Below are 25,703 nucleotides of genomic sequence, written 5' to 3'. Positions count from 1 at the left end.
GTGGTCAATAGGAAAATCATGGCAAATGAATGAGTGAGGGAAAGCCTGCACACGGCTCTCAGCGGGGCGTCGGCTGCTCGCAGCTAACGGCGCCAACTGTGCTAACGGCGCCAACTGTGCTAACGGCGCAAGTGACGGCAACAGTGCAGACAGAGCTTACCTGAGTTGGGTGGGGGGGGCTACTTCAGTCTCTGCTCGGGTAGACATTACTCCACTATATTTTTACATATATTATGGTTCTTTTCTGCGATATTAATGCTCTGAATGTCACATAGAGGACCTTTAAGGTCAGACACGATGACTCTCGTGTAACATATCGGTTGTTTGCAGAAATGTACACGGCCAACATTTATTCCTGGCCACTGGGCCGGCAATTACCGACCATATAATGACAACACATTGAATCAGCAGTGAGCACACATGCGGTTGCTTTCCTTTCATTATGTAATTAAATGGTCCAGCACAGAAAGTCATTAGTTCATAATGTAGCCTTCAGCTCCAGCATATTTATTGCTGGCCTTACCTGACGTTAGAATTTCGACTGAGAAGTACTAATAAAACCCAGCAATTTGAGGGCCACGCAACAGTGTCTGCTTTCACCGCATGTGCAGTTCAACTGCGAGGACACACAAAAAAACGTTGTTAGTGCCATGCGCTTCTAATTCAGAGTTCCTCGTTGATGTACCTCCAATTTTTGTAGGAACCTAATTACATGCAAATTTTCTCCCATCATACCTTTTTTTTTTTTTTTGTATTTATCTACACCGTACAGATGGGGAAGCTTTTTTCCTTGACAGCTAAAAAAAAAAAAAAAAAAAAGCGAAAGCACAGTAGAGCAGCTTTGTCCATATTTGCAAATTTCAGCGTGTAATATTTGGGCATAAATCAAACGCGACTCCATTAGGAAGTCATTATGGTGATAAGGAGGTGGGGAGCTGTTAGACAGATGTTGTGAAGGCTCAGCTCTGGAGTAGCATGCGCAGCATCATTAGCCAGGAGTCTGTCTTTGGAAACGACGACATTAACGTGTGACTTTTTAACGAAAAATCTGCAAGTGAGCCTCCGAGCAATTCTTTGGGAATTTTGTTCATCCTCATTAGAACGGCGGAAAGTTTACATTTTCGGAATATGAATCGGGGGACGTCCGTTCATCACGTCCTCAGCAATGCAACGGACACACGTTTTCTAATTAAGAGTTGTTTGGATCATTTGTGAATGAGAAAAGAGGGGGTCTGACACTGTGGAGACAAACACACCGCCCAGTCCAGCCAGGAGGTTTAACATGACATGGATTCAGTGAGTAGCATTGTGTGAGCCCCCTTCTTTAGCCCATATTGACTTTAGCATATTAATTATCACAAGATGATTCTCAGGCAAGTTCTGGAGTTCTCAGTTATGTTTTCTATGATTTTAGAAGCAGATATGTGGATGTTTAGTTGTTATGAGGTCACTAGTATCAGATATATCAGAGTGTAAATTAATCTAAAAGTATATTTCTCATGTATATGTGTTGAGTTATGACTCTGAGAAGGAGTGCCATTGTTTTACGGGTAATGTGGCGATCATGTCCGGGCTGAAGGCTTTAGGTAAGGGTTGACTGAACTGACTTTCCTGGGGAAAGTGTGCGTCACTGTTTCAAAACCCTCTGATGTAAACAATCATTTTGGTCATGAAAACATGATCTGGTTATTTCCCAGAGGTAACTCCACCTTTACAGTGACCGCTTCCCAAAGATGCAGTGGTTTAAGTGCCCACCAAAGTCTTCCTGTGGTTTACAGAGACACAGGGGGACATCGTTGGCTTTGATATTTCCACGTGACTCTCAGTGTGCCAGCTCTATTTCTGTAGGTAAAGGTGCATGATGGTCAGAGCGGTGTAACTTTCGGAGTGATGAGGGCTTCCTTCGTGTTGACACTAATTCAAAAATCTTCAAATATACTGGGAAACAGTATATTTACAAAACTTTTTTTTTTCCCCAAAGCTACTAGATTATATAACTGTTTTGACTTAATGCCATCATTAAAGTCACTGTCTTTGCTCGTCGGTATATAAAAAGCAACGATAACTGCATTTCTATCCCGGGCAACACTTCTATGATTTTCAAATGTCTGATTATTCTCGCTCCTCAGTTGGAGTAATGACGGTAGTAATGAGCCCGTCCCATTTTAGAATAGAACTCTACTGTTAGATCATCATCGCTCTGAACCTTTTTAGCACATGCATAAACCGCCGTCTGGAGTGATGGTTAATGGCGTCTCTAGCCAGACAGCGGGCGGCGGCCCTGCTGGACTGTGAGGTTGTGTCAGTGCAGAGAGATGAGATAATATGTAAGATCACATGAGGCCACAGACCTGTGGCTCCTTTGGAAAGCCCCAAACAACTATGTTCTGTTTCTTAGACGGACTGCGGCCCGTTGGATTTGTATTTTTTTGACACGTGTCGGCAATGATGCCAATTTGCCAAAATGTAAACAAAAAATTGGCTAATTGGTTTAATGTAACCCTAGAGTGTAATTAAGCCCATGACAACATTATACTTCCTTTTTACGTCGTGGAAAAGCATCGTGGGAACCGTAGTTTCAAATATTCGGCTTGATTATTGTCCGAATAAGAAGTAAGACTTTCCTCTTATCATTCATGAACAGATATTTATTTTGTGATGAAAACCAGCGGCCATACCTTCATTTTAAGAAGAGGTGGGGTGCGTTGGGGGGGGTGCAGGATGCTGTCTGAGGCCTCTGGAGGAGTATCAGGTTCACTTCCACAAATACAGCTCACTGACACCTTTAATCCTGAAAGAATCGTCCGGATGCTTGAGCAGATCCACTGTGTGTGTGTGTGTGTGTGTGTGTGTGTGTGTGTGTTTGATACCACGAATGTTAATCCGGTGTTAAAGTTGTGAAGCCTGAACTCTGGCTCCTATGTGCTTCAGGCTTTTGCGGCCGTGCTCCTGTTCCTCACCGGCTCGCCGTGTGTGCTTCCTTTCCCACAGATCTACATATTTGAAAATAACATCTACTACCAATCGGATGTCAAGAGCAACTCCCTCCGGCTAACGTCCTCGGGGAAGGAAGGGATCGTCTTCAACGGGATCGCTGACTGGCTCTATGAAGGTACGCGTCACCTTGTCGTACGGTCTGAGGACAGAACTAGCCGTAGAGTGCGGCTCAGACCTTTTTCCTGGTCGCTGCTTGATGAACCCCGAGACAGAATCTCAACGACAAACGTGAACGCCATGTCAGATAATCAAGCAGTGCAGCGCCGATGATAATATCTGACTTCATTTTCAAAGTTGTTGGCAGACTGTCTCATTAAACCGTAAATGCCCGTGTTCAGAAACATTACCTTATAAAAGGCAGTGATTAAATATTCATAATGTTTGTTCTGGTGCAGATATCGTCCCGCCGGGAGTAAAGGAGTCTCTTTATGTGCTTTAAGTAAACACATGCCGCATGAACTCAGCCACTCTGGCCGATCTCTCCGGAGGAAAGAATATTATGTAAATCAAATCTAACGGCTAGTGGCCGCAGCCAATGCACCGTTATTTGCTTCTTCTTGTTTCCCTTTTATTCTTAGTTATATTTTTGAAGTATAATAATGATGATTTACACCGAAATGTTCCATTTTATTTTTTGTTTCCACATCATTGTGAGTTTGTGACTATCCATGAAGAACTTTATAAAAATGTTGTGAGGATTTTCTATCAAATGACAATTAGAATACATTTAAACATTTATGATTACTTGAAATCAATGGGATATATAAACGGTAATCTACTGTATACTTTAAAGTGACAGAACAGTCGTCTGCTGAATGTTAGTGACATTTAAAGAAAGTCATATCAAAAGTTTGACATTCATACAAATAGTCACTGTAATCATTCAGAGTGTTAACACAGATGATGAATTGTTGAATGGGGTGTCGTGCTTTTACTGCAATTCGTCGACTTTTTGGTATAAGATTTACCCTGACCTCATCTACATTTCATCCTCAATGAAGGTTAGTTAATACTTAATTACACATGTTATGTCGGTAACAGATAAACAGATAGAAATGTCCACACAGAGTAAAGTATCTGGTCTAAACTTCTAGGTCCAGTGTACACAGCTGGATTATGCTGTGATTTAAAGCTGCCAGAAGTAGAGGTTCCAACTTTGACCCCAGTGATGTGGTCAAAAAATGCTAAAATCATTTAAAGATTCTACACGTAGCTAAGCCAGCTTTAAAGGACCAGCAGAAATGGAAATATTCATAACTACTGAAACTAAGAATTAGCTCAGAATGAGCGCTTCACATCCGAATGTCCTCTTTACGGAGTCGGCCATCTTGCACCACCATGTTTCTACAGGAGCCCAGAAAGGACAAACCAAACACCGGCTCCAGAGAAAGGCTTTTGTTCTTTTAACGTTTTTATTTCTTTCGTCTTCTTCTGAAACAGAGGAGATCCTTCAGACCCACGTGGCCCACTGGTGGTCACCTGACGGAGAGAGGTTGGCCTTCCTGGTCCTCAATGACAGCCTGGTGCCCAACATGGCTCTGCCTCGCTTCACTGGCATGACATACCCCAAAGGAAAGCAATACCCATACCCCAAGGTAAACATCCGGACATTTCAGTTTTGAAATATTATTTATGGAACACAGGCTATCGCACTGACTGCAATATTTGTGAATCAAGTGGATTCACTTTCTTATTCCCTGTATTGTAACACTTTCATATCTCAGCTTTACATTTTCAACGCAGTTTGAAATCAGCGAGCCAAAAAAAGAACAACAGGTTGTGTCTCTTCGAGTCTGTGCCTCTCGCACACACAGATAAAACACAAAGTAGTTGGCTAGCTGCTATAGCTTAACATTCTCTGAAAATCTCTCCATCGGGCTCTCTCTCTCTCTGTGCAAGTCTTCTTGGAAACACAGGAAATCAAAAGTGTGATTTGTTGCAGGTGGAGTGAAAAAGAATAATGCAAATGCCCGTTCTTTACGATTGTAGCTTACCATTGCATCAGCGAAGTGTTTCTTCAATGCAGCCGTGTTTTACGTCTGCTGTTCAGTACGTCACAAAACTCTGAACAGTTCCTGCAAAGCTACACATGCATGGTTGTCTAACTGGATGTGCATTTAAAAGAGTTTAAAGGGGCTCTTAAAGGTGTGTTCTCATTGAATTATTCATTCCAAATCACTTTAGAAGTCACTCTTGCCATGTTGTTATGGCGCACGCATGGAGCGCTTGCTGATGTGGGGCTTTTGTCTAAAGTCTGGACTTGTTTGGTTCTGCAGGCTGGCCAACCCAACCCGGCGGTGAAGCTCTACGTTGTGAACCTCTACGGGCCGACGCACACGCTGGAGCTCATGCCTCCAGAGACGCTCAGGCTACGGTGAGGGGAGCTGCCTTCTGTTTGTTGAAACCTCTGCATCGGCCGCAGGAGGCTTTAGACACTTTCAAACTTCACGTGATCAGTTTTGCTTACTGGACACTCGGCACCTTTTTAATAAGGGGACACCGTGCGCACTGCAGCTTGCTGTGCCCCTGCATTGCAGTTACAGTAGTTGTAACTTCTACTTTCAGTGGGGAAACAAAGTAAAGGACAAACAACAATGCATGCAGCTGCATTTGTCATTTCAACGTATTTTATAAACCTCAGATTAACCATCAGACCGCATCCCTGAATGCCAAAACCCACTTATGACTTCCTGTCAACAGGACGTTTTTTTACTCCATCAATGTATTTCACTGTGGTGGACTGAGTCCTGGACCGCTCTGCAGACTTGAACCAGTATTTGTGTCGTAGGGTTTTAAGGACCAGTGTGCTGGGAAATGAACCTGCACCCTTTGTTCAATTGACAACTGACTTTCATCTACGGTAACGTTATCTCACAAATCAAATACCGACACTCGGTCAGTGGCCCTGAGCGTCTGATGCCGACTTAGCGAGGCACCGTTTAGCATGAGGGCTTTCAACTTACTCCAATGTAAACCCATCCGTGTCATTCCTAGAAGGTCTGAGGGTGGCGGGTCAAACAAACACAGGACTTTCACTCAGGAGACCTTTGTGTCCCGTGAGAAAACCAAAGTCAATGTTTACATATTTTACTGTAGCTTTATCACGCGGTGAATACATGGTTACGTGATTTTATTAATGCCAGTCACATAACAAACACACTTTTTTAAACCCAAACAACAACTTTTTCCTAAACCGAATCGAGTACTTTGGTTGCCTAAACCTCTTTTTGGAAGGGTATTTTAAAAAAGAGACTGTATGCATGTAACAAGCAGAAACTGACCCGCGGTCCCTGACGCGTCCAGAACTGACACTAGAGGGGAAACTACAGCGTCATAGTTTGAAATTGTGTTCATAAAATACAAAACAATAACCTTAAAATAAACGTATATGATGATAACCAGCGTGGTTTTCATGTTTTTCATAGGGAACATTATGTTACCATGGTGAAGTGGATCAGCAAGACCAAGACATCGGTGAGGTGGTTGAACCGGGCCCAGAACATCTCCATCCTGACCGTGTGTGACACCACCACTGGAGCCTGCGTCACGGTGTGTGTGTGTGTGTGTGTGTGTGTGTGTGTATATGTGTGTGTGTGTGTGTGTAAGAGAGAGAGAGAGAAAAAGAAGTGTGTTTCCTTGGGTGGAAAAGGAGACTTTGTGTTCACGTTGGTGAAGTAATCATCTAATCAGGGAATGTATTAGAATGCCACCTGATGCTCTACATTTACTTCATAGTGCTCTGTGAAGGGTTGACACTTGTTAAAGCCTAGTAACAGTTCTTGACTCATTATCTCCGTGATCCACGATTTCCAAGGTAACACTCTCGTGAGCAGAGAAGCAGAAATGTGTGTTAATCGGAGAAATGAGTCTGAGCTGGTGTAAACGAAAATGTAAATATCGAGGTACTTTGTGGTGCTTCTGCCTCCAACGAAAACAAATTAAAAAAAAAAAAAAAAGAACGAGGCGCTGCTTTCTGATAGGACCAGAGCCATACGATCCCGCTCCCTTCAAAGACCCCACTGATCGTTCCCCGGCACATCTTTTAGTTTTCTTACTTTGACTCATTTTCCTCACTGAGTGGTCGCCATCTGCTATGTTGCCATGCCTTCTAAAGGAGAGGAGCAGCATCTGTTACTCACGTTGGACAGAAAGTGCAAGTGTACGAGATGCAAAGTCTGGTTTTGAGCATCAGTGCTAGCATCAACAGTGTCCATCGCATCCTGGGAACATCAACACTCTCGTTAGCGCTGTAGTATTTGCATAAACTCTGCGGGTATGATCGCCTCTTTTGGTTTGGACGAGTCGCAACCACCGGTTACCACTGAAACTGTCTCGTGTTGAAACACGCAGATGAAGTAAAATAACAGAGAAATTCATAAGGAATGTCATGAGAAAATGAGTTGGTGGTGATTAAAACGTCTTCAGAAGTAGCCTAAGACAAATGCATTCACCTCTCAAATCACGGCATGTTTCTCTGACGTTACAGTTATTCTAACCCGATGCACTACTTCGGCTAATATCTCCTCTTGGTCCTCTAAGCCTGTGGTTCTCAACTGGTCTGGCTGCGGGACCCACCATCACCCCTTAATGACAAGCCGAGACCCGAATTTCTCAATCCATATCTCATGTAGTCGGTGTCGTACGAAAACAAACTGTGTGTGTGTTCTTCTATACTGTGAAATAGCGGGTGTCTATTAGCACTACAAGGCATTAACGCCAAATACTGTTAAGGAGTGTGAATAACTCCGCTGCATAAAAAAAAATAAAAAATCCCCTTCAAAATAAAAGCACAGGATTTTTTTTATTTTTTCCAGGCAAAGGGCCGTGACCCACTGAAAACGGGTCCACGACCCACTTTTGGGTCGCGACCCACCAGTTGAGAATCACTGCTCTAAGCTGTCCGTTATGTGTCGGTTGGCGTGTTGGGGAAAAAAAACCATATCCGGTGTTAATGCACAGACCAGTGCCCGTGCTGCTTTTGATAATCGTCACGGTCTCGGAAACACACGAGGCACACTGCTTTTCGAACGTCCATTCTTGAATAAAAAGCTGTTTCCGTTGTCTCCTTCTCCGTCGGGAATGACTTTTCTCTGAGTCGCTCGTTCCTCCGTCCGCTGCCTCTCGTCTTGCCTGTTGTTTGTGTCGATGTCTCTCGCTGACTCGAGTCACGATGCTTATCGGGATACGCAGATCTGGTTTGGCGCCCGAGTAGCATCGCGTGACACGATTTACACGCAACCGGCGAGAAAACCTGCGCTCGTTAAAACAGAAATGCTGGGACAACATTTTATCATTCTCAATGATGGATCAGCTATAGCGACCTCTTTTTGTCGCCTGTATGAATTAATCCCTGACACGCCTGCTGAACCTAGTTGCTGAGCCATGATATGAATGGCGTTTGAGGGCAGGGTTTAGAGAGCGGCCTGTGGCGTCCGGTCCTAGAACACCATGCCAGGGAGGAGTAAACAGAACACTAGAGAGACAATAGAAACAGCTTGAGAGTTATTGACATGTTCCCAAGCTCCAGTCGATCATTTACTAACCGAGTCTCTAAATCTCTTGGTTACAAGGACATGCGGATGAACTCCAAATGGTGGAAAAACCTTAAGTGATGATTATTTGAAGAAAACATCTGCTGCTGTAAACTCCTTCCATGTTCTCTCCACCACACTTGGACGACGCAGAGCAGCGTTAACCCGGCAGTTGAACCGTGGAACCCGCTCTCCAGTTCTGTTTTTTTTTTTTTTTTTCTTCCTGATTTGGTGCGATTTAACCAACAAACATGCCTCCCAGCCAAGAGGCAGCTTAGCTCAGGCTTGGACCAAACGCCCCGGACTCCTCTGCCAAACCTCTCCGGCTCGCGGCTCATGCCTGCGTTAGTGTGAAAGGGGTGGCTCGGACTGGGAATGGCGTCCCTGGTGGCGGTGTTGAAATATACCAGGAAAAACAAGAGGTCCATTATGTGACGGATGAGTCCGTCTAGAAAATATGCCGCTGAAGTGTTATTCCAAAATAGGTTTACGCATAATATGAACAAATAGAACACATTATCAAGCATCTGCGTCTATTGTCCGCTGTTTGAAAACCAGTGAGTCAGTGTACTCAAGAGAGGAAGGCTGTAAAGACGGGGGGGACTTTGATGATCTGGGTGTATTAAGTGCAGACTGACATTTTGCTCTGCCATCTTTTTTTTTTCCAGAGACATGAAGAAAGCTCCGAGCTGTGGCTTTCCAAGCAGGTAAAGTGCTCTCCTTTTCCGTGGGTCGTAGTCTGTCCTCAATCATTTTTGAAAGCATGCGCTCCACTGCCATAATTCCTCTTGATGTCATTAATTTCCATTCTAGTATCTTTCAAATAATGGCACATAAAAGGGACAACTTCACCAATTACCCACTTCATGTCTGGGTATTTCTATGCACACTATGCTCTTAGTCGTCCTCCAAAAAAAAAAATCCCTCACCCGATGACGCAAACCCAGGATGAGTGGCGGCAATGAAGCGCTCAGTGTCGACCCGCTCGAATTATTCCCTTCTGCAGGTAGAGGCTCTGGAAGCAGGGACCTGCTGCTCTTCATCGTCACCTGTAGGATTTAGGAGCAAAGAACAGAGCCTTCCTTGGGAGATAATGAAGTGCTTTGTGGGGGATTAGGACAAGTTGAAAATCAAAGCAGCTGCAGTTTAAATCAATGTTTCCATTCGGTCGGTATATAGTTCATCCGTGAAATGTGAAAAAAACTGCAGCGCACAGTGAGCTTTTTTTTAGAATGTCTTCACTGTAAGAAAAACAACATTTGAATATCCTTTTCTACTCAAAATAGACTTCTGGAAAGAGTTCAGTGTAGCTGTAATAAATCATCAACGGAGCCATGGACAGTCAATAACCTGGCATCAAATAAAATGCAGCAAGGTTAAAACGTGACACCGTACCATCAGTTCCTTCTAGATGTGGTTCTATGTATGTGTTTTCCTCCAAGTGTCATCACATTTATACTTGATGAACTCGATTTCCTCGGTGCACAGTATGGATATGTACTTATTTGAAGTATTTAATAACTTTAGCTAAGAATGTCCAGAACTATGATTTTCTGTCTGGCCCAGACCAGTGCTGTTTTAAGTATCCACACGTTTACTTGAGAAAAGGTAGTAATACCACAAAGTAAAATCCTACATTCAGAATGTTACTGAAGTAGAAGTATGTGTCTTATCAATGGAATGCACTTAGAATATAGAAAAAAAGCAAAAATATTGATTATCGCTGCAGGTTGACCCCTGTCATATTATATATTAGTAGATTCTTGTTATTGATTTGTTATTGTGTGTTTCGTTTGCTTTCAGATAAATTAGTTTCATTTAAAGCAGCTAAACCGGCTACGTTAACAAAGGGAAGAGAGCTTGTAACACAGTCCTTCTGTTATAAACTGCAACTCCCCACGCCCAGTCCCCTGATGACATCACTATGACGTCATTAACCCGTTGTTTCTCAGGTAGAGCCGTGCTCCCCACAGAGGCTCAATGGGTGTGTATGTGTAAAATCAGTTTGCCACCAGAGTGGTAAATGGTGCACTTTTCTCTCTGCTGATCATGCTAACTACCTGTTTCCCTTCCCGGAAAATTGTTCACCCTTTTGTTAGAGCAATCTGGACAATAGCAAAATAGACATTTATGAATATAATGATGCTGCAAATTACTACTTTCTGGCTGAAAAAGTGGTTTGACTGTAGAGCTCGAGTCAAACCTTTTTACGACAAAAATAGAAATCCCACGTTTGTGAAAATCTGGTTCCTGTCTAATGTTTGACAGGAATGTGTTGTGATCGATGCTGTGCAGTTCATCTACCTTTGCTTTACTGCAGAACCAAGAACCGGTGTTCTCCAAAGATGGCAGCAGATTCTTCCTGACTGTCCCGGTCAAACAAGGAGGACGTGGAGAGTTCCATCACATCGCCATGTTCAGCACACAGGTGAAGGCCCGGTTTACAGTCGCTCACCCTGAAGTTGAGGCCCACAGTGTTTACGACCACAGGATCTGGCTGAGTCCTTTATTCTGACAGGATGGATGTTGTGTGTTTCCGCAGCTTTAACGGACCTCTTTAATGTCATGTGCAGCCGAGTGTGTGCTTTCAAATAGTTCAACCAAAAATTGAGGAAATTACTCACAGCAGCCTGTGGTTGACACGCTGTTGTTGAGCCGTTAATTGAAGTGTTGCCGTTATTGAGATACTTCTTGCAAGTGATTGATGACCCTCTCCAACAGTAGAGGCCCAACTCATCAACACAGACACTGAAACGTCCCCATCCGTATCCGAAGAAAAGTTTCATGTTGGATTTTAGTAATGTTAGTAGAGGTGGACGGGGGTATTTAAAAGAGTTTCCAGACCTGCCGCCTCTATGGTCAAGGTTTGGGTTGAGCTTGTGGTTTGGTCACGGTTAAAGGTTAAAGGTTAAAGGTTAAGGTAAGATCATGGTCACGGTAAGACGTAGTGTCCAAGTCACACCGCATTAGCACATAGAACACAAAACATAGAGGCTGCAAAAAACAGACCACAACCAATATTTCAATTTTAGGTATTTTTAACACGTTGTTCTTGAAAAAGTGTCTCGTTAGGACAGTTTTGCATGCCCTACCACCCACCAGCCTCTTTCCTAAAGGTGTGTTCAGTTTTGGTTCGTGTTTGTCCAGTCTTTGGTGTGGAGTGTGTTTTGTAATCTTTTCTTGCTGCGCGTCTATTGAGTCACAAACCCTCTGGATAAGCATACAATTAAGCAAACATGGATATGGACATTTACACCTGGTGTTAATATGCGTCTCCAGTGAGATCGGATGCGGTGAGGAAGCCTGATCCCCGTTAGCCGTAGCCGTAGCCGCCGTAGGCAATGCTAAATAGCTCAGCTGCGATATGGATTGCTAAAATTTGCTTGTAAACTTCCGTCGGACCAAATTCAAGGCAAACACGTGGTCTCATCTTGACTCACGAGTGTCTTGAACATTCATTTTTGACAAGCACTCTTGCCGCTTTCTTGCGAGTAGCTTAGCGCGCTCACTCGCTAATGGCCGCCTCCTTCTTGTTTTGCTGCATTGGCGGCCTTTTTTTTTTGCGTAGCATCCTGACGCTGAAGGTTTCTCGCGTGGATATCCTTGTTGAAACGGTCGCGGTTAACATTACGACACATAGTTAATCTTGTGTAACGTTGCAGATTAGGGTCAGGCAACTGAACCACTTAGGTTTAGGACTAACATCATGAGCTAGCATGATATAAGCTAGGGACGCAATGGTAGCTCACTAAGCGACAGGACGTGAGTAAAGGTCCGGTGTTTGTTTGTCCCATTCTAGGAGACTCTTGATACTATGTCCGTTGCTCTGAGCGTCTAGTGATGACTCTGATGCGTTTACATTGGGTTTACATTACATCTAAAAACTATTATCATACAGGCGCTAAAGGGTGCCTTGCTGCATCAGTATCACAACGCTCTGTCGGTATTTGTAACCCTTGCTCACTCCCAGAGTGTCAAGTACCGGCGCCAGACCCTGTCCACCTCGTTGTATGAGGATCGAAAACGCATTTGCATTTAAAGTTGCGTTCGATTGTGGTTCGTCCGATCCGATCGCCGTCTGTCCTCGATGCGTTTTGGGTGCATTTACACATGTACTTACATGTGGTCGGGGACTATCCGATTGCAATCCGATTACCCAAAACACATTCTAACACAAGGTGTGGAAGCGGTATATCGCTTGCTTCGCTTTCAGAACTCACTTTCTGAGCACACACACACACACACACACACACACGTGCAGCGTTATAACACAGTAATGCTAGTAGCACCTCTGCCTGGGCCGGACGTTATCCACATGACTACAAGAGGTCGTTGACTGGTGGGCATTCACACAGGCCATCATTTAACACCTTACAGTAGGCTTTGAACCAATGACTGATGCTGCTGTTTTGTCTGCGCAGCTTCAAATAAACAGCACACAAATGTTAGATGTTCGCACAAATGACCTGTGCTCATCTTCTTTTGCTTCTCTCAGTTCAGAGCAGATCAAAACGAGGTCCGACATCTGACCTCAGGGAACTGGGAGGTGACCAAGATCATAGCCTATGACGAGAACACCGACAACCTGTAAGTCTGCATGCATTTGTGAAAAGAAAAACACACATTTAGTAAGCGAGGTTCTCTTATTATGTACCATCTGTCCACTGATGAGTCACATTTGAGACACTGAACACTACACTGCACTGTTTTCTCTTTAATTCACCACGGCTCATATTGTACACAGAAGAGCGGTTTGCTAATCACATGTATAAATTCAACGTAAAGAAAGAGATAATGAAGCTCCATGTTCCATCAAATATTTCTATGCTTATTGTTTGTGTTTTCTACTTGCAGTTATTTTCTCAGCACAGAGGGTTCACCACGAAGACGGCAACTGTTCAGGTTGGTTTGCACCTAATGATTACACAGCACTTTATTTCTATTACAGACGTTTGTCATAACAAGATCTTTACAAGACTCTCGTAGAGAGTACTCACTTTATGCCTCCTCTCTGTTTTCTGTTATTTGCTGGTAACAACCATTTCATCATTAATGAATAAACGCATAATAAAGTATAAGGGCGGTGTTATTTTATCTTTAGAATCGCCTGCAGTGAATGTATCCAATGTAGCAGTCATGTCTGCGTAAACACTATTTATAATACATAACACAACCTTTGCACTTATCATAGATTACCCACCTCCTTGTTTACACTGCATTAGGGCTGCAACTAATGATTATTGTCTTGATTATTGATTGTTTGTCTATACAGTGAAAACAGCAGCAAACAGCAAAGCTGGAACTAAGAAATGTTGGTTTAAAAAATGCATTGATGATCAACATTAGTTGCCAATTATGTTGTAATACATTAGAATATTTTATACAATTCACTATTATGAATTTTAATGTGATGATGAATTACTCTTAAGTGGTCATTGTTTACTTAAATAAAGTAAAAAAAAAAAGTAATTTGATCGATGCAAGAAAACACGAAACATTGTCAAATTAATGTTTTACCTATAATCACATTATAATGCATTATAACAGTCATTATAATGTTTTACAACTATGGGAATTATAATAAATAAAAATCTATGAAAAAAAGTCAGTCAGCAGTTATGAAATATTATGATATTTGACCTAAAATGCTCTATAATGTGTTATGATTACTGTCAACTACTTGTACTATAGTAATGATTATTGTTTATGTATTTAGTTTATAATGCATTACAGGCATATCAAACACTACTGTGTTTTTTATGCCTCTATTCCAGCAACAGCGGTTGATGGAGCTGTTCTATTTCCTGCTTGTGATGAACAGTGACAGCTGACCGTACATCACTGGAACAAAGAATGAACTGACTATAATCTGGCGGTGAAAGGTCAACGTGACTTCACAAGAGATGTTTCTCTCCATAATTCATATATGCTAGTTATGTCAATTCAACACAAGGTCAAAAGGTCACTGCGACCCACTCTCATGAACACAATGTCTCCGCAGCGCCGGGAGGGAATCTCTTCAAATCTGGCACGGAAGGATGAATTGATTTGAATTTAGAGGTCAAAGGTCACTGTGACTGTTTTTTTTTTAACTCAATAATTCAGGTGGTCATTATGAAAATGTAACACAAGTATCTAAAAGGATAAAATGATGAAATGACATGGATGTAAAGTGCAACATGACATTTCACTCATTTTATTGGACACCTCTGATAATGAAGTTATTTGCCATCGAGCAGTAATCTGCATCAGGCCGCGACGACACAGATAACAGGTTTAGCCGGACGCGTTTTGTTGCTGGTTTTCGGTCTCTTCAGGGTATTGTTTGACCACGATGAGCGGATAAAGTGATGTCAGCGTTACCCTCTGTCTGGTCCTCAAAATGTGTTTCTAACTGTCTCCTCTCCCCAGTGTTAAAACGGTGGGCCTGTTCCCACGACGGTGTCTGACATGCGAGCTGAATAAAGCTCACTGCCTGTACTTCGACGCCGCCATCAGCCCGGCAAACCAGCACGTTATCCTCCGCTGCAAAGGTAGGCCGTCACGCACCGCCCTGACCGTGGCCGCTCCTCCACCAGAGCACCTTTAGCTGTGGTTGTGTAAATGATTACCGGAATGATTCTTTTTTTTTGTAAAAAAAACTGTTCAGGGACGTGATTGCACAAAAGGGCGGGGAACGCGACATAAAAAGCACAGCAGAATGGAGGAAGGCTACCAACCGCCGTGCAACTGTGGAGGACCTCCACACTAATTCTCTTCTTTACAAGACTTTAAATCTCTCCCAAAACTACTTTTGTCAACTTATTTTGAATCAATTATCTTTTTTGATAATTGAGTGGCAGCATCATTGTGTGTGTGTGTGTGTGTGTGTGTGTGTGTGTGTGTGTGTGTGTGTGTGTGTGCGTGCAGTCAAATATTAAGAATTTCATTCTGTCCTACGTGCTGGAGAGCGTTACACTTGAACAACCTCAGCTCTCACTTTCAAATTGACTTAGAATATGTGGAATTTAAGACAACGCGCCTGCAGATGGTCGCGGTTAAGAGATCTGAAAAATCTTTGAGATTTCTGACTTCTTTCGTTGTTTTACGTTCCTAATTTAATCATCCATTTCAAGTCTGAGATCATCTAGCAGATGTCAGGCTTTGCTCGTCGCAAACTGTCACCCTCCAACTACTCGCTCTTAAATTCATCTCTCATCAGTTCCAAATGAGAGGCGTAAAATTAAACAGCCGCTCTATTGTGTATAATTACTTTTAGGTAGCGTAATCGGGCCGCAGCTAGCTGGTTTAATAGAGGGTAACTCTTTATACTGTTTGTGGTTTCAATTTATTTTGGAGCAGATGAAAGTGCTTCGTGCTCAGAAGCATTTGGGGCTTTGGCGCGGTGATTTATTGGATAATAATGCCGTTCCCTTTCCCCAAAAGCATTAAAAAATAATGGAGGAAGCTTGTTGTCTTCTGGGGGGGGGGGGGGGGCGGCAAGTTCACATAACCCTGACAAATCTGTCCTAACACCTGTTTGCACCAGGAAACGCAACACGAGCCTTTTAATTCCACTCCGAATAAAGAAAGGAATAAAAGCGTCTGATTGGTTTAGGTACGTTCACATAATGAGACTATTTCTCTGCGAGTGGCGGGAGGAATGCGAAGGTCAGGGCTGATGCGGCATTCCGACGGTTAGTCCGTGAAAGAGGAGATGCGGGTTTGTGTTCCAGCACAAAGACAGCGGAGCGGGTGGAATGTGCTTCGCAGCTGAAGGGAGTTTGCCGTTCAGCGAAAAAACCTGCCATCCGATTAACCTCCGACTAAGTATTTCACAAAAGAGACGTTGACGAGAACTCGCCGAATTTGTCAGTCTGAGGCTATTATGGAGGCGATGCGCGAGTGACCTTTAACCCTTAATTGATGCGGGTAAAGTATGGAGGGATACCAGGGGAAAAAACTAGGAGAAAAACAAAACGACTGGCCGTGCGTTTGACTTTCGTGCGGCTGCTTTTCAGGACCGACCTTGTGACGCAGAAAAGAGAAATACCGTCCGCAATGTTTGACGAATTTTCTTTTTAAATTGTCGTTCACTATCTGCATAGCACACGTAATCCTTCAGTGCGGGTTAGAGTAACAGGATGATGATTAAAAAGACACTCACAGGCTTTTTTTTTTTTTTTTTACTTCTCCTTTCAGGTCCTGGAGAACCTACTGTCATCCTGCACAGCCTCAATAATTCAAGTAAGGAATCCATTTAGTCTGCTGAGAAATGACGGAAACATGACGGCCATTACAAAGGATACATCTCCCATGAATGTGGCTCCTGTGGCTTTGTGGGGTCCATGCTAACTTTTGCACTCAACACCTCAGCTGTGTTCAGGGAAATTCATTTGTGGTCCGGCGCCAAACAACGTATTAATGCGAGGGAAGGCAAGGCAAGGCAAGGCAAGTTTATTTGTAGAGCACATTTCAACAACAAGGCAATTCAAAGTGCTTCACATAAAACCATTAAAAGCATCAAAACATGATGCAAAAGAAAAGGAGATTTAAAAACTAAGAACATTCATTGAAACATTAAAAACAGTCATTAAAAGCTAAAAACAGAGTAATAGTTGCAGTGCAGTTTAAGAAATAAAATACTGTAGTAAAATGCAGAAATTGATTAAAATCCTTGAATGTGGTTCAGTTGAAGGCAGCAGCAAACAGAAAAGTCTTCAGTCTGGATCTAAAGGAGCTGAGGGTCTCAGCAGACCTGCAGCTTTCTGGGACTTCTGGGACTATGTGGAGCAGAAGAACTGAACGCTGCTTCTCCATGTTTAGTCCTGACTCTGGGAACAGAGAGTAGACCGGTCCCAGACCACCTGAGGGGTCGGGATGGTTCATGAGGTAGCAGCAGATCAGAGACGTATTTTGGCCCTAAACCATTCAGTGCTGCATGAGCTTCTCCATTCCAATGCGATTGTATATGAATCTTTTCAAATGCTTGTAAAGGCCTGTGTCCACACAGCGTCTTTTTGTGGCAGAAGAGCCAGAATGTTTCTATGACAATAATCTCTTGACAGCATATCACCACAACCACAGTCGTATGGTAGCCTAGCATCGCTTCCTTTGCTGTGAATTACCTACCCGACGGTGATAACATCACGACACTCTGTGCAACATTCAGTGTAGTGAATAGTGTCTGTCTGACATAAATAAAAAAGTTGAGGACTAACAGACTCCTCCTCCTCCATTGCAAGCCCAATGCGATGTCCTACAAAAAGTACAGCAACAAGTGTCCATTCCTGCTCGTTGCATGCATACAGTCTTTTCAAAATCAACTTCTGGGGTCTCGATAACGATGAGGAGCATTGATTTTGCTGGATATCTACCAATAGCGGCTGATGATGAGGTGCAGCCTGTTATGGTCACTGCTTCTTAGCACTGCAGGTCAAGCAGCTGAAACAAGAAGAGATACTTTTGGGTTTGGGGCTCCCTGTTTTGAAACTAAGGTGAACTACATGTCAGTGAAACCTCTCATTTAGAGTTTGCAGAGAGAATTTTGTGATTGCGTTGATGATGTTGAGTCTGAGTCTATTGAAATGTAGTCAAGGCACCACTTTAATGGCGGTTGATTGGTTTTAAACAGCGGCCTTGTTTCTGAGCCATCATCAGCGTCTCTTTTTTGGGTCCATTCCGGTCTCACATCTGGATTCCTTCCTCTCCCACGGGCATGAATTCATACATGCCGTACACATCCACACACACACACACACACACTGCTCAGCACACACAGACACGTACAGTACACACACATGCTTCTACTTGTTATCCGTGCCTGTATGTCTGTCAGTGGATTTCCTCCCCCCCCCCCCCCCCATCAAAAGTTAACAGCTGTGCCGCAGAAAAGCAAGCAATTTGCTCAGGGTTATTTGGATAGGCCCTCCATCCACAGCTGGGAACTCAAGGCCCCCGGCGGGTTTCATAATGAGGCGTCTATTGATTTTGGGTTTTCCATTAGAAGTGCTGGATGAATTCCATTTCATTTAGGCTGCTCCTCAGTTGGCTTGACTGGGGGGGGGGGAAAAAATGGCCGAAACCATAGAGTCATTGTTTATTTACATGTGGAGAAAATATCGGCTCCCCTGTTGTCGAGGCCAGAATGGGCAAGCTGCTGCTGCTGCCTTTTAGAAAGGGAACCTTTTGACCGTATTTCATTGTGCTCATCCAAGTTTAACAGAAGCACAAATGGCCATTATTGTCTGGGTTTGAATTAAAGGGGGAAATACGCCCATTTTCAAAATGCATAGAGGTCACCTGCAAATGATTCTGTTTTTTTGGGTCTTTTGTTTTTTTGGTGAAAGAAAAAGCTGGAAGCACACGTTTTGTAAAAAAAGAAAAAAAAGAAAAGTGATTTGCCATAGCCTTTGATTGCATATTTCATATGATTATCGTATGACTCATTACAATTTGGAACTGTCTCCTTTATTTGCAACAGCTAAACCAAAAGAAGATTAAATCCAGGAACGTATTCGGCTCCACGGACCTTTTTATATTGACCACGAAATGAAACGATGTCGGGAACTATAAACGAGCCTCAGATCCTCCACCTTCCATCTCATCTCATCTCATCACCGGCTCCAAAGACAAAGCCTCGCGTCATTACGGGTCATTTGAATGCAGCGACACTTTGATTATTGAAACCCATTCCCCTCGTCTTTTTTTTTTTTTCAGATTACTACGTCCTCGAGAACAACTCTTTGCTGAAGGAGGCTTTGATGCTCAAAAGGATCCAGCTGACTGACTTCAGAACTGTTCAGATGGAACATTTTGGTGAGAGCTGATCGGTTTCCATACTGTTACTGTGAATCACGGTGGATTGGCGACACAATTGTTTATCTGTCGTTCTCCCGACAGATTTACCTTTGAAGATCTCGTATCCACCGGACTTCTCTGAGTCCCGTCAGTATGGACTACTGTTGCTGATGTACGTACCGTTTGTAATGACACATTCTACCGCGGAATATGCCAGAAATGCATACTAAAAAACAATTTTTCTTTTTGTTCTGACATAAAATTCTATCTTGAACTATCCTTGGTTAACCATGTAGCAATTATCCTATCGATTGATTGCTCTCAGCTCCAGCTGTTTGACTTCACCGGTTGGGATTCTCGGGAGTTTGTCTCTATTCATCATGTCCCGTGTTCTGTTCAGTGACAGCGCCCCCGGTGGTCAGGCCGTGACGGACCGCTTCTCTCTCAGCTGGGACTCGGTGCTGGTCAGCTCCGACGGCGTCCTCGTGGCTCGTCTGGACGGCCGGGGCAGCGGCTTCCAGGGTCAGAGGGTCCTGCACGAGGTCCACCAGAGACTGGGGACCGTGGATGTTCAGGACCAGATCGCAGCAGTAGAGTACGTTATCAAATTCACTGAATTCTACTTTAAACTGAGGACGTCAGGGTGTCCGAAATTCAGTTGTCGATACCCAAATGACACCACGGCCTATGAACCCAATGTACTTCAGCATACACTCATTTATTAATGTTTACATACTGTTTTACTGTTTGTTTTTGCCAAGCAGAACTATGCTGCCCTCCAGCTGCTAGGATTTCATCACAGATTTGTAGTTCACAATGTGGAGTTATCAGGGAGATGTTCCCTGATCCCTGGTACCTGCCGTGCTATATATATATATATATATATATATATATATATATATATATATAAATGAGTATTGGCAAGTTTTCTGAGATTTGTCAGTTACAGAAGTATCGGTTCTCACCACATCCCTCCTTTTCAAACCACGTTGTACTTTGAAATGAAATGACATCCTCTTTAAAACAACATGCAGAGAACAGCTTCATAATTGTCACATGTGATGAACTTTGAACGTGATTGCGCTGGTGGATGAATAACATGTTATGGGAAACAATATGTATAATTGAAAACACTGATTTTTAAGGCTCACCAGCTGCAGCTGCTGCTTTCTTCTCCAAACACACTTTTAATTGAAATTTACACAGATTATTATTTTTTCCATCCCTTGGAGGTGCAAACAAGAGGAATAATGCATTGCTTTTGTTTGCAATCTCTTTTCATGCATCTTAATTGTCGGCACTTGTCAACGCGGTATTATATTCCACTTTGTGTTGTTTTTTTTCTCTCTGCTCTATTGTCCCTTGTCTACCAACAGGAAACATGTCTCTCTGCTCCAGCTGAGCTTTCGATTAATTTCCACTCAATTTCCTTTTGTTTCAAAGACGTGTTGATAATTAAATTTGTTAATTGCTTTGAGAGAAATTCAACATTTCACACAAATAAATGTGCTTAAATGATATTACCATCATACCTGGCGTGTGATTGGCTATTCCTCACACACCGTCCATGTGATCGATCACATGATCACTGGAGAGACGCTCTTAAAGGTTATTCAACACTTAAGTGTAAGTAGGAGTGAGCTAATGTGTTTTGTTTTTCACTTTTAGCAATGAGCTTTTTACAGCAGCCTTATTTCAAAAAACAAATCTCATCAAACTATATTTGCTCATTACTTTGCATAACTTCTCTAATTTAAGTGCAAATAAACTGTAAAAAAGATATGATATAACAAGTAATATAATGAAATAAAAGTAAACCAGGTATTTACAGAGTTTAGCTCATATTGTTTGTTATTTTTGTCTTCCAGATTCATGATGAAATTTCCATATATTGATCGGACACGGATAGCAGTGTTTGGAAAGGTGAGCCTGTGTTCTCAGCTACAGTTAGATGTCAAATGAATTCAACATCCAGTCTGTTTTGCTGCCGCTTAGCACAAATCCATGTACAGTGTATAAATCAATGTTTTTCCAAAAGTATAAAATGCTCGGTTGTGTAATGTTACATTTCTCTTTAATGATTTAACCATCAAAGTTCCATTGTGTTTATGTCTGTCTGCTCAGGGTTATGGAGCGTACATAACGCTGATGATGCTCAAGTCCACCGACGGGCTCTTCAAATGTGCGTGTGCCATGTCACCGGTGACCGACTGGAAACTCTACGGTGAGTTCAGCTCTTTTGCTTCCAGGCGGGACGCGAACAGCGGTTTCCTGGGTGAAAGTCCTGTGTTCGTTTCCACCACTGTCTTTATACTCGCTATTAAACTTAAATACCACTAACCCTACAATAACGGTTGCTCCATACTATATCACTCGCTCCTCCCAAAGGTAAAAAACATCCACATTTAAACATAAATACGACATCATATTCAAACATATCTGCGGTTTGCAAAAAATGTAAAACATTTTTTTTTTTTTTTCCTGGGGACCAAGCAGAAATTGTTTCTTTCTATTCGCCATCTGGCATGTCAAGTATAAAAAAAAAAAGTAGCATGTTTGTGTGGAGGGTAAACACTGAAGATGTGCTCGTTAAGAGCCTGTTTACCGCCGATAAAACGGCGAGGCGAATCTGGGCTTTTAGCAGTACGACTGCACATCTATAGAGCAGAGTAAAGAGCATTCTTTTATGCCACGGAGGACCCTTACACCTACGCCACGGTGTCATTTCCTCCTCGCGGGAAGCCTTTCAGGATGACATGTTCGAGGTGCTTAGCTGCAGCTGAAGCACTGTCTACCTTAAGAATGCCTTACTTCTCATTTACGCAGCATCGGCGTTCTCCGAGAGATACCTTGGCCTGCCATTACGGGATGACAGCAGATATCAGGTGTGTGTGTGCACCACACCCCCCCCCCCCCCACACACACACACACACACACACACACACACACACCCTAACACTTGTTTGCCGTTGATCTTTGAAAGAGTCTCGCCGACACATCGCTGACACACCCACACTTAATCTTCCACGCTTACTGAACGCTGCTATCGAAGTCAGAGGCAGCAATGCTTCACATTTCCTTGTGTGTGTGTGTGTGTGGTGTTTTTTTTTTTTTTTTTTTTATGCTCCATAGGATTTTTGTCACTCATCTCTCTTTGGTAACTGTGTGCACCGGCGTGTCTCATCACATGTTCTTTATAAGCTGCTGCGGGTTACCTGGCTCTCTCAGGACTCCCGCACTGACGAGATGTTCCGCTATCAGAGGTGTTCTCCTCAGCGATAGGAACGAGCGCAGTGAGGGAGAACAAAAAGGGCTTGTTGTTTTTCAGAGCACATTGTAAACAACCACCCAACAAATCTGTCCCGAACAAGTAATTCACTGCTATCAGTACCTTTTCCTGTCTGCAGACTTGATTTTTTTTCCTCACAATTTGCACTTGAAGATCTCTAACCGGGTTGAATAACTGTGTCTGTGTTTGTGCCGTGGAATCAGGGTATGATTCAATTTACCACACTGTGTTTCACGTCATCATACTTCTTTATTCGTATTGCGCCCTTCAATGTAACTTAACATGTCCATCGATCCATTGTCTCCCCTCTATTTCTGATTTCCTCGCAGTTTTCCAGCGTGCTGCAGAACGTTCAGGCGCTCCGGGAGCAGAAGCTGATGCTGGTGCACGGCACGGCAGACGGTGAGAGACAACAGATCGCAATTGAATGAAAACACTGTATCTGCGGCGCATCCGCTGCTGAGCACAAAGAAAGCGCGCAACCCCCGGTGCGCAATGAGGCAAATGTTTTTTAATCAAAAGATAAAAAAGGGGAAGTGGGTTATCTCAATTGATGCTGGGATTTCCAGAGGAAAACATCTGTGGGTGAGCCGCGCATGTTGAACGCATGTTTGTTGAAGTATTTCCATCCTGCTGGAATCTGATTGTGTTGTCTTTTTTTTTTTTTTTTTCCCCAGTTAGGATTCAGTCTGAATCTTGCTGACATGTTTCTTTTCTTTTTTTATATATATATATTCCCAGCCAATATCCACTTTCAGCATACTGCTGAGCTCGTCAAGAACCTCGTGAAAGTTGGAGCAAACTACTCCATGCAGGTGTGTATCGAGACAACGCCACCGAGGCACAATCTTTACACTGCATTTGTTAAAAACAGGGACAGACAATGCATTGTATTGTATAACGCCACGCGCACAAGGTAATGTAAATAACACTTTTTTCGAAAAGTGTCAAAATGTATCGAATCAGCTCAAACAACCGCATTCTATGTGCTAACACTGCTGCTGGGCTGTCAGACAGGTGTCCTTATCTGAATGTTTTTCTATAACAGGTTGAGTAATCATAAAGAGAGAGTTTGCAGAATGGGGCTTATCATCATCAACAGCAGTCATTTAACTGTTCAGACTTGATTATTTAAAATTGGACAAATGTGGTGGAGGAGAGAGCCACTTTCAACATTAAAGGATCGCTGTGATTTATTCCAACCTGTCGAAAATCTCCATAAATGTGACAGTTTGAAATGTTTTCTATAGAAATTTGGTTTATTTGTGGAAGCTGTTTGGAGGTTGGCACAGCTTGCACCAACACCAAAGCAATAAAACAGCAGAGAGCTACAATGACTCACACTGGGAATCCAAAATACTCTGGGACCAGACGGTAAAACCTTCCAGGATCTTTGGTGGACAAGGAGCATTGTTCAATGGACCGGACAACTTTAGCAATTGTTAACAAACTCTCATCTTGATTAATTGTGTCTTTCCGAAACGTAGTACTGGTTTTTTAATATACGTATAACCCACGGTGGCATGGTATACACAACGGATGACAGACGGGACATATTAATATACTCTCTGTTGTTTCAAAATGTACCAAAAAAGTAGGACATCTGAGAAAAGAGGACCCAGTCCATCCTGTGTAATTTGTATTCAGAGCCACTGAGCTCTTACTGAAACTGCTTGTTGCTTTTCCCTGAAGTCATTAAGGCTAATTTAGACAAAGGAATACTTTTTAAGCAGTTCAACCAAATCTCTAACAACGCATTAAAATGGATAAAATCATATCTATCAGACAACATCCAGTGTTATAACATACTCATCAACAAGAGCCTGTACAATGTGAGTACTGCAGGGCTCTATATTTGGCCCATTGGTATTTAGTTTGTAGGTCAATGGTCTCACCTCTGTGTGTGATGATAGAGAAATCCTGTTGTATGATTTACTAAATGAACATCATGCTGTATTGAAGAAGACTGTAAACTAGAGACTGAGACCATAAACTCATGTTTACAATGTTTACTGAGGGAATAAATCAAGAGAGAAGTAGAGTCATTTTAGACTAGACTTCTATACAACCAGAGCAGTCGCCCCCTGGTGGACACTAGAGAGAATGCAGGTTACAAGACACTTCCGCATCGGCTTCACTCGGCAGAACCGGAGGTTGCTGCCTGGAGCCATTTTAAATACAGTATGTGTGTGAGCGCGCCCCAGTGGTAGTATCAGAAACAACATTGTTTCAGACAGCAGCAGTGTCCATCCCTCACCCAATCCCATATCTCACACGTGTCCTCAAACCTCTGTCCGCTAATGTACTTCCGTTTTACTCGCCAGATCTACCCAGACGAGGGCCACTTCCTGTCTCAGCAGAGTCGCCAGCATCTCTACGCCACGCTGACCAGCTTCTACAGGGACTGTCTGAAGGAGGAGCTGCTACCGCTGCCGGACGAGGAAGAGGAGGAGGAGGAGTAGGCGGGAGGCTTTGAGGGTCAGACCTTTGGCAGAGCTTGAAGAATTTAACTAAAAATCCGTCAAGGCCTTTCACGTTTGGACCAAGTGTTTAGCTGGACATGGACACTGGGTTAGAGCTGCTAATGCTCTTAAAGTGTGTGTGTGTGTGTGTGTGTGTGTGTGTGTGTGTGTGTGTGTGTGTGTGTGTGTGTGTGTGTGTGTGTGTGTGTGTGTGTGTGTGTGTGTGTGTGTGTGTGTGTGTGTGAGAGAGAGAGAGAGAGAGAGAGAGAGAGAGAGAGAGAGAGAGAGAGAGAGAGAGAGAGAGAGAGAGAGAGAGAGAGAGAGAGAGAGAGCGATCCAGTGTGTGACTGTGTATAAATGTGTTGAAAAGATAACTGAAGGACACAAACAGTGACACTCGCATAGCCCGGGACTCAAGGCGGGACCTGTCCTCTGGCAGGAAGTCATTTCAGTTTTGGGACACTCCGTTTCCTGGCAAAGCGTACGGAAGACCGCCTCCGTCTCTCGAAGGCTCTCTGGGCTGCAGTCATCCACAAGTGCATGGTTATTTCCTTTCCCCTTTTGCGGCTTCACTCGTTTTTTGTTTTTTTTTCGCCATGTTAGTCCCGTTTTTGCGGTCGCACTCGGGAAGAAGAAGAAGAAAAG

General features: G+C 43.2%; 1 protein-coding gene across 3 annotated transcripts in view; it reads left to right on the top strand.

The window, feature by feature from the left end:
• Positions 1-25,703, top strand: part of LOC137883609 (inactive dipeptidyl peptidase 10-like) — a 183,253-nt gene extending 157,550 nt beyond the window's left edge. For all 3 annotated transcript variants that reach the window (XM_068725155.1, XM_068725157.1, XM_068725156.1), the window contains 19 exons: positions 2,992-3,112; positions 4,438-4,592; positions 5,274-5,371; positions 6,423-6,546; positions 9,197-9,235; positions 10,849-10,956; positions 13,024-13,115; positions 13,383-13,430; positions 14,940-15,061; positions 16,710-16,754; positions 19,227-19,325; positions 19,410-19,479; positions 19,708-19,902; positions 21,176-21,230; positions 21,432-21,531; positions 22,134-22,192; positions 22,926-22,998; positions 23,338-23,411; positions 24,921-25,703. In XM_068725155.1, coding sequence (XP_068581256.1) covers positions 2,992-3,112; positions 4,438-4,592; positions 5,274-5,371; positions 6,423-6,546; positions 9,197-9,235; positions 10,849-10,956; positions 13,024-13,115; positions 13,383-13,430; positions 14,940-15,061; positions 16,710-16,754; positions 19,227-19,325; positions 19,410-19,479; positions 19,708-19,902; positions 21,176-21,230; positions 21,432-21,531; positions 22,134-22,192; positions 22,926-22,998; positions 23,338-23,411; positions 24,921-25,058 — 1,815 coding nt within the window. In that variant the 3' untranslated portion in view covers positions 25,059-25,703. The remainder of the gene's footprint in view (positions 1-2,991; positions 3,113-4,437; positions 4,593-5,273; positions 5,372-6,422; positions 6,547-9,196; positions 9,236-10,848; positions 10,957-13,023; positions 13,116-13,382; positions 13,431-14,939; positions 15,062-16,709; positions 16,755-19,226; positions 19,326-19,409; positions 19,480-19,707; positions 19,903-21,175; positions 21,231-21,431; positions 21,532-22,133; positions 22,193-22,925; positions 22,999-23,337; positions 23,412-24,920) is intronic.

This window comes from Cebidichthys violaceus, unplaced genomic scaffold (assembly GCF_023349555.1).
Source record: "Cebidichthys violaceus isolate CVI_PGR_0920_01 unplaced genomic scaffold, fCebVio1.0.p SCAF_34, whole genome shotgun sequence".
Lineage (NCBI taxonomy): Eukaryota > Metazoa > Chordata > Actinopteri > Perciformes > Stichaeidae > Cebidichthys > Cebidichthys violaceus.
The sequence above is the reverse complement of the archived record's forward strand: the minus strand, read 5'-3'. Positions and strand labels throughout refer to the sequence as shown.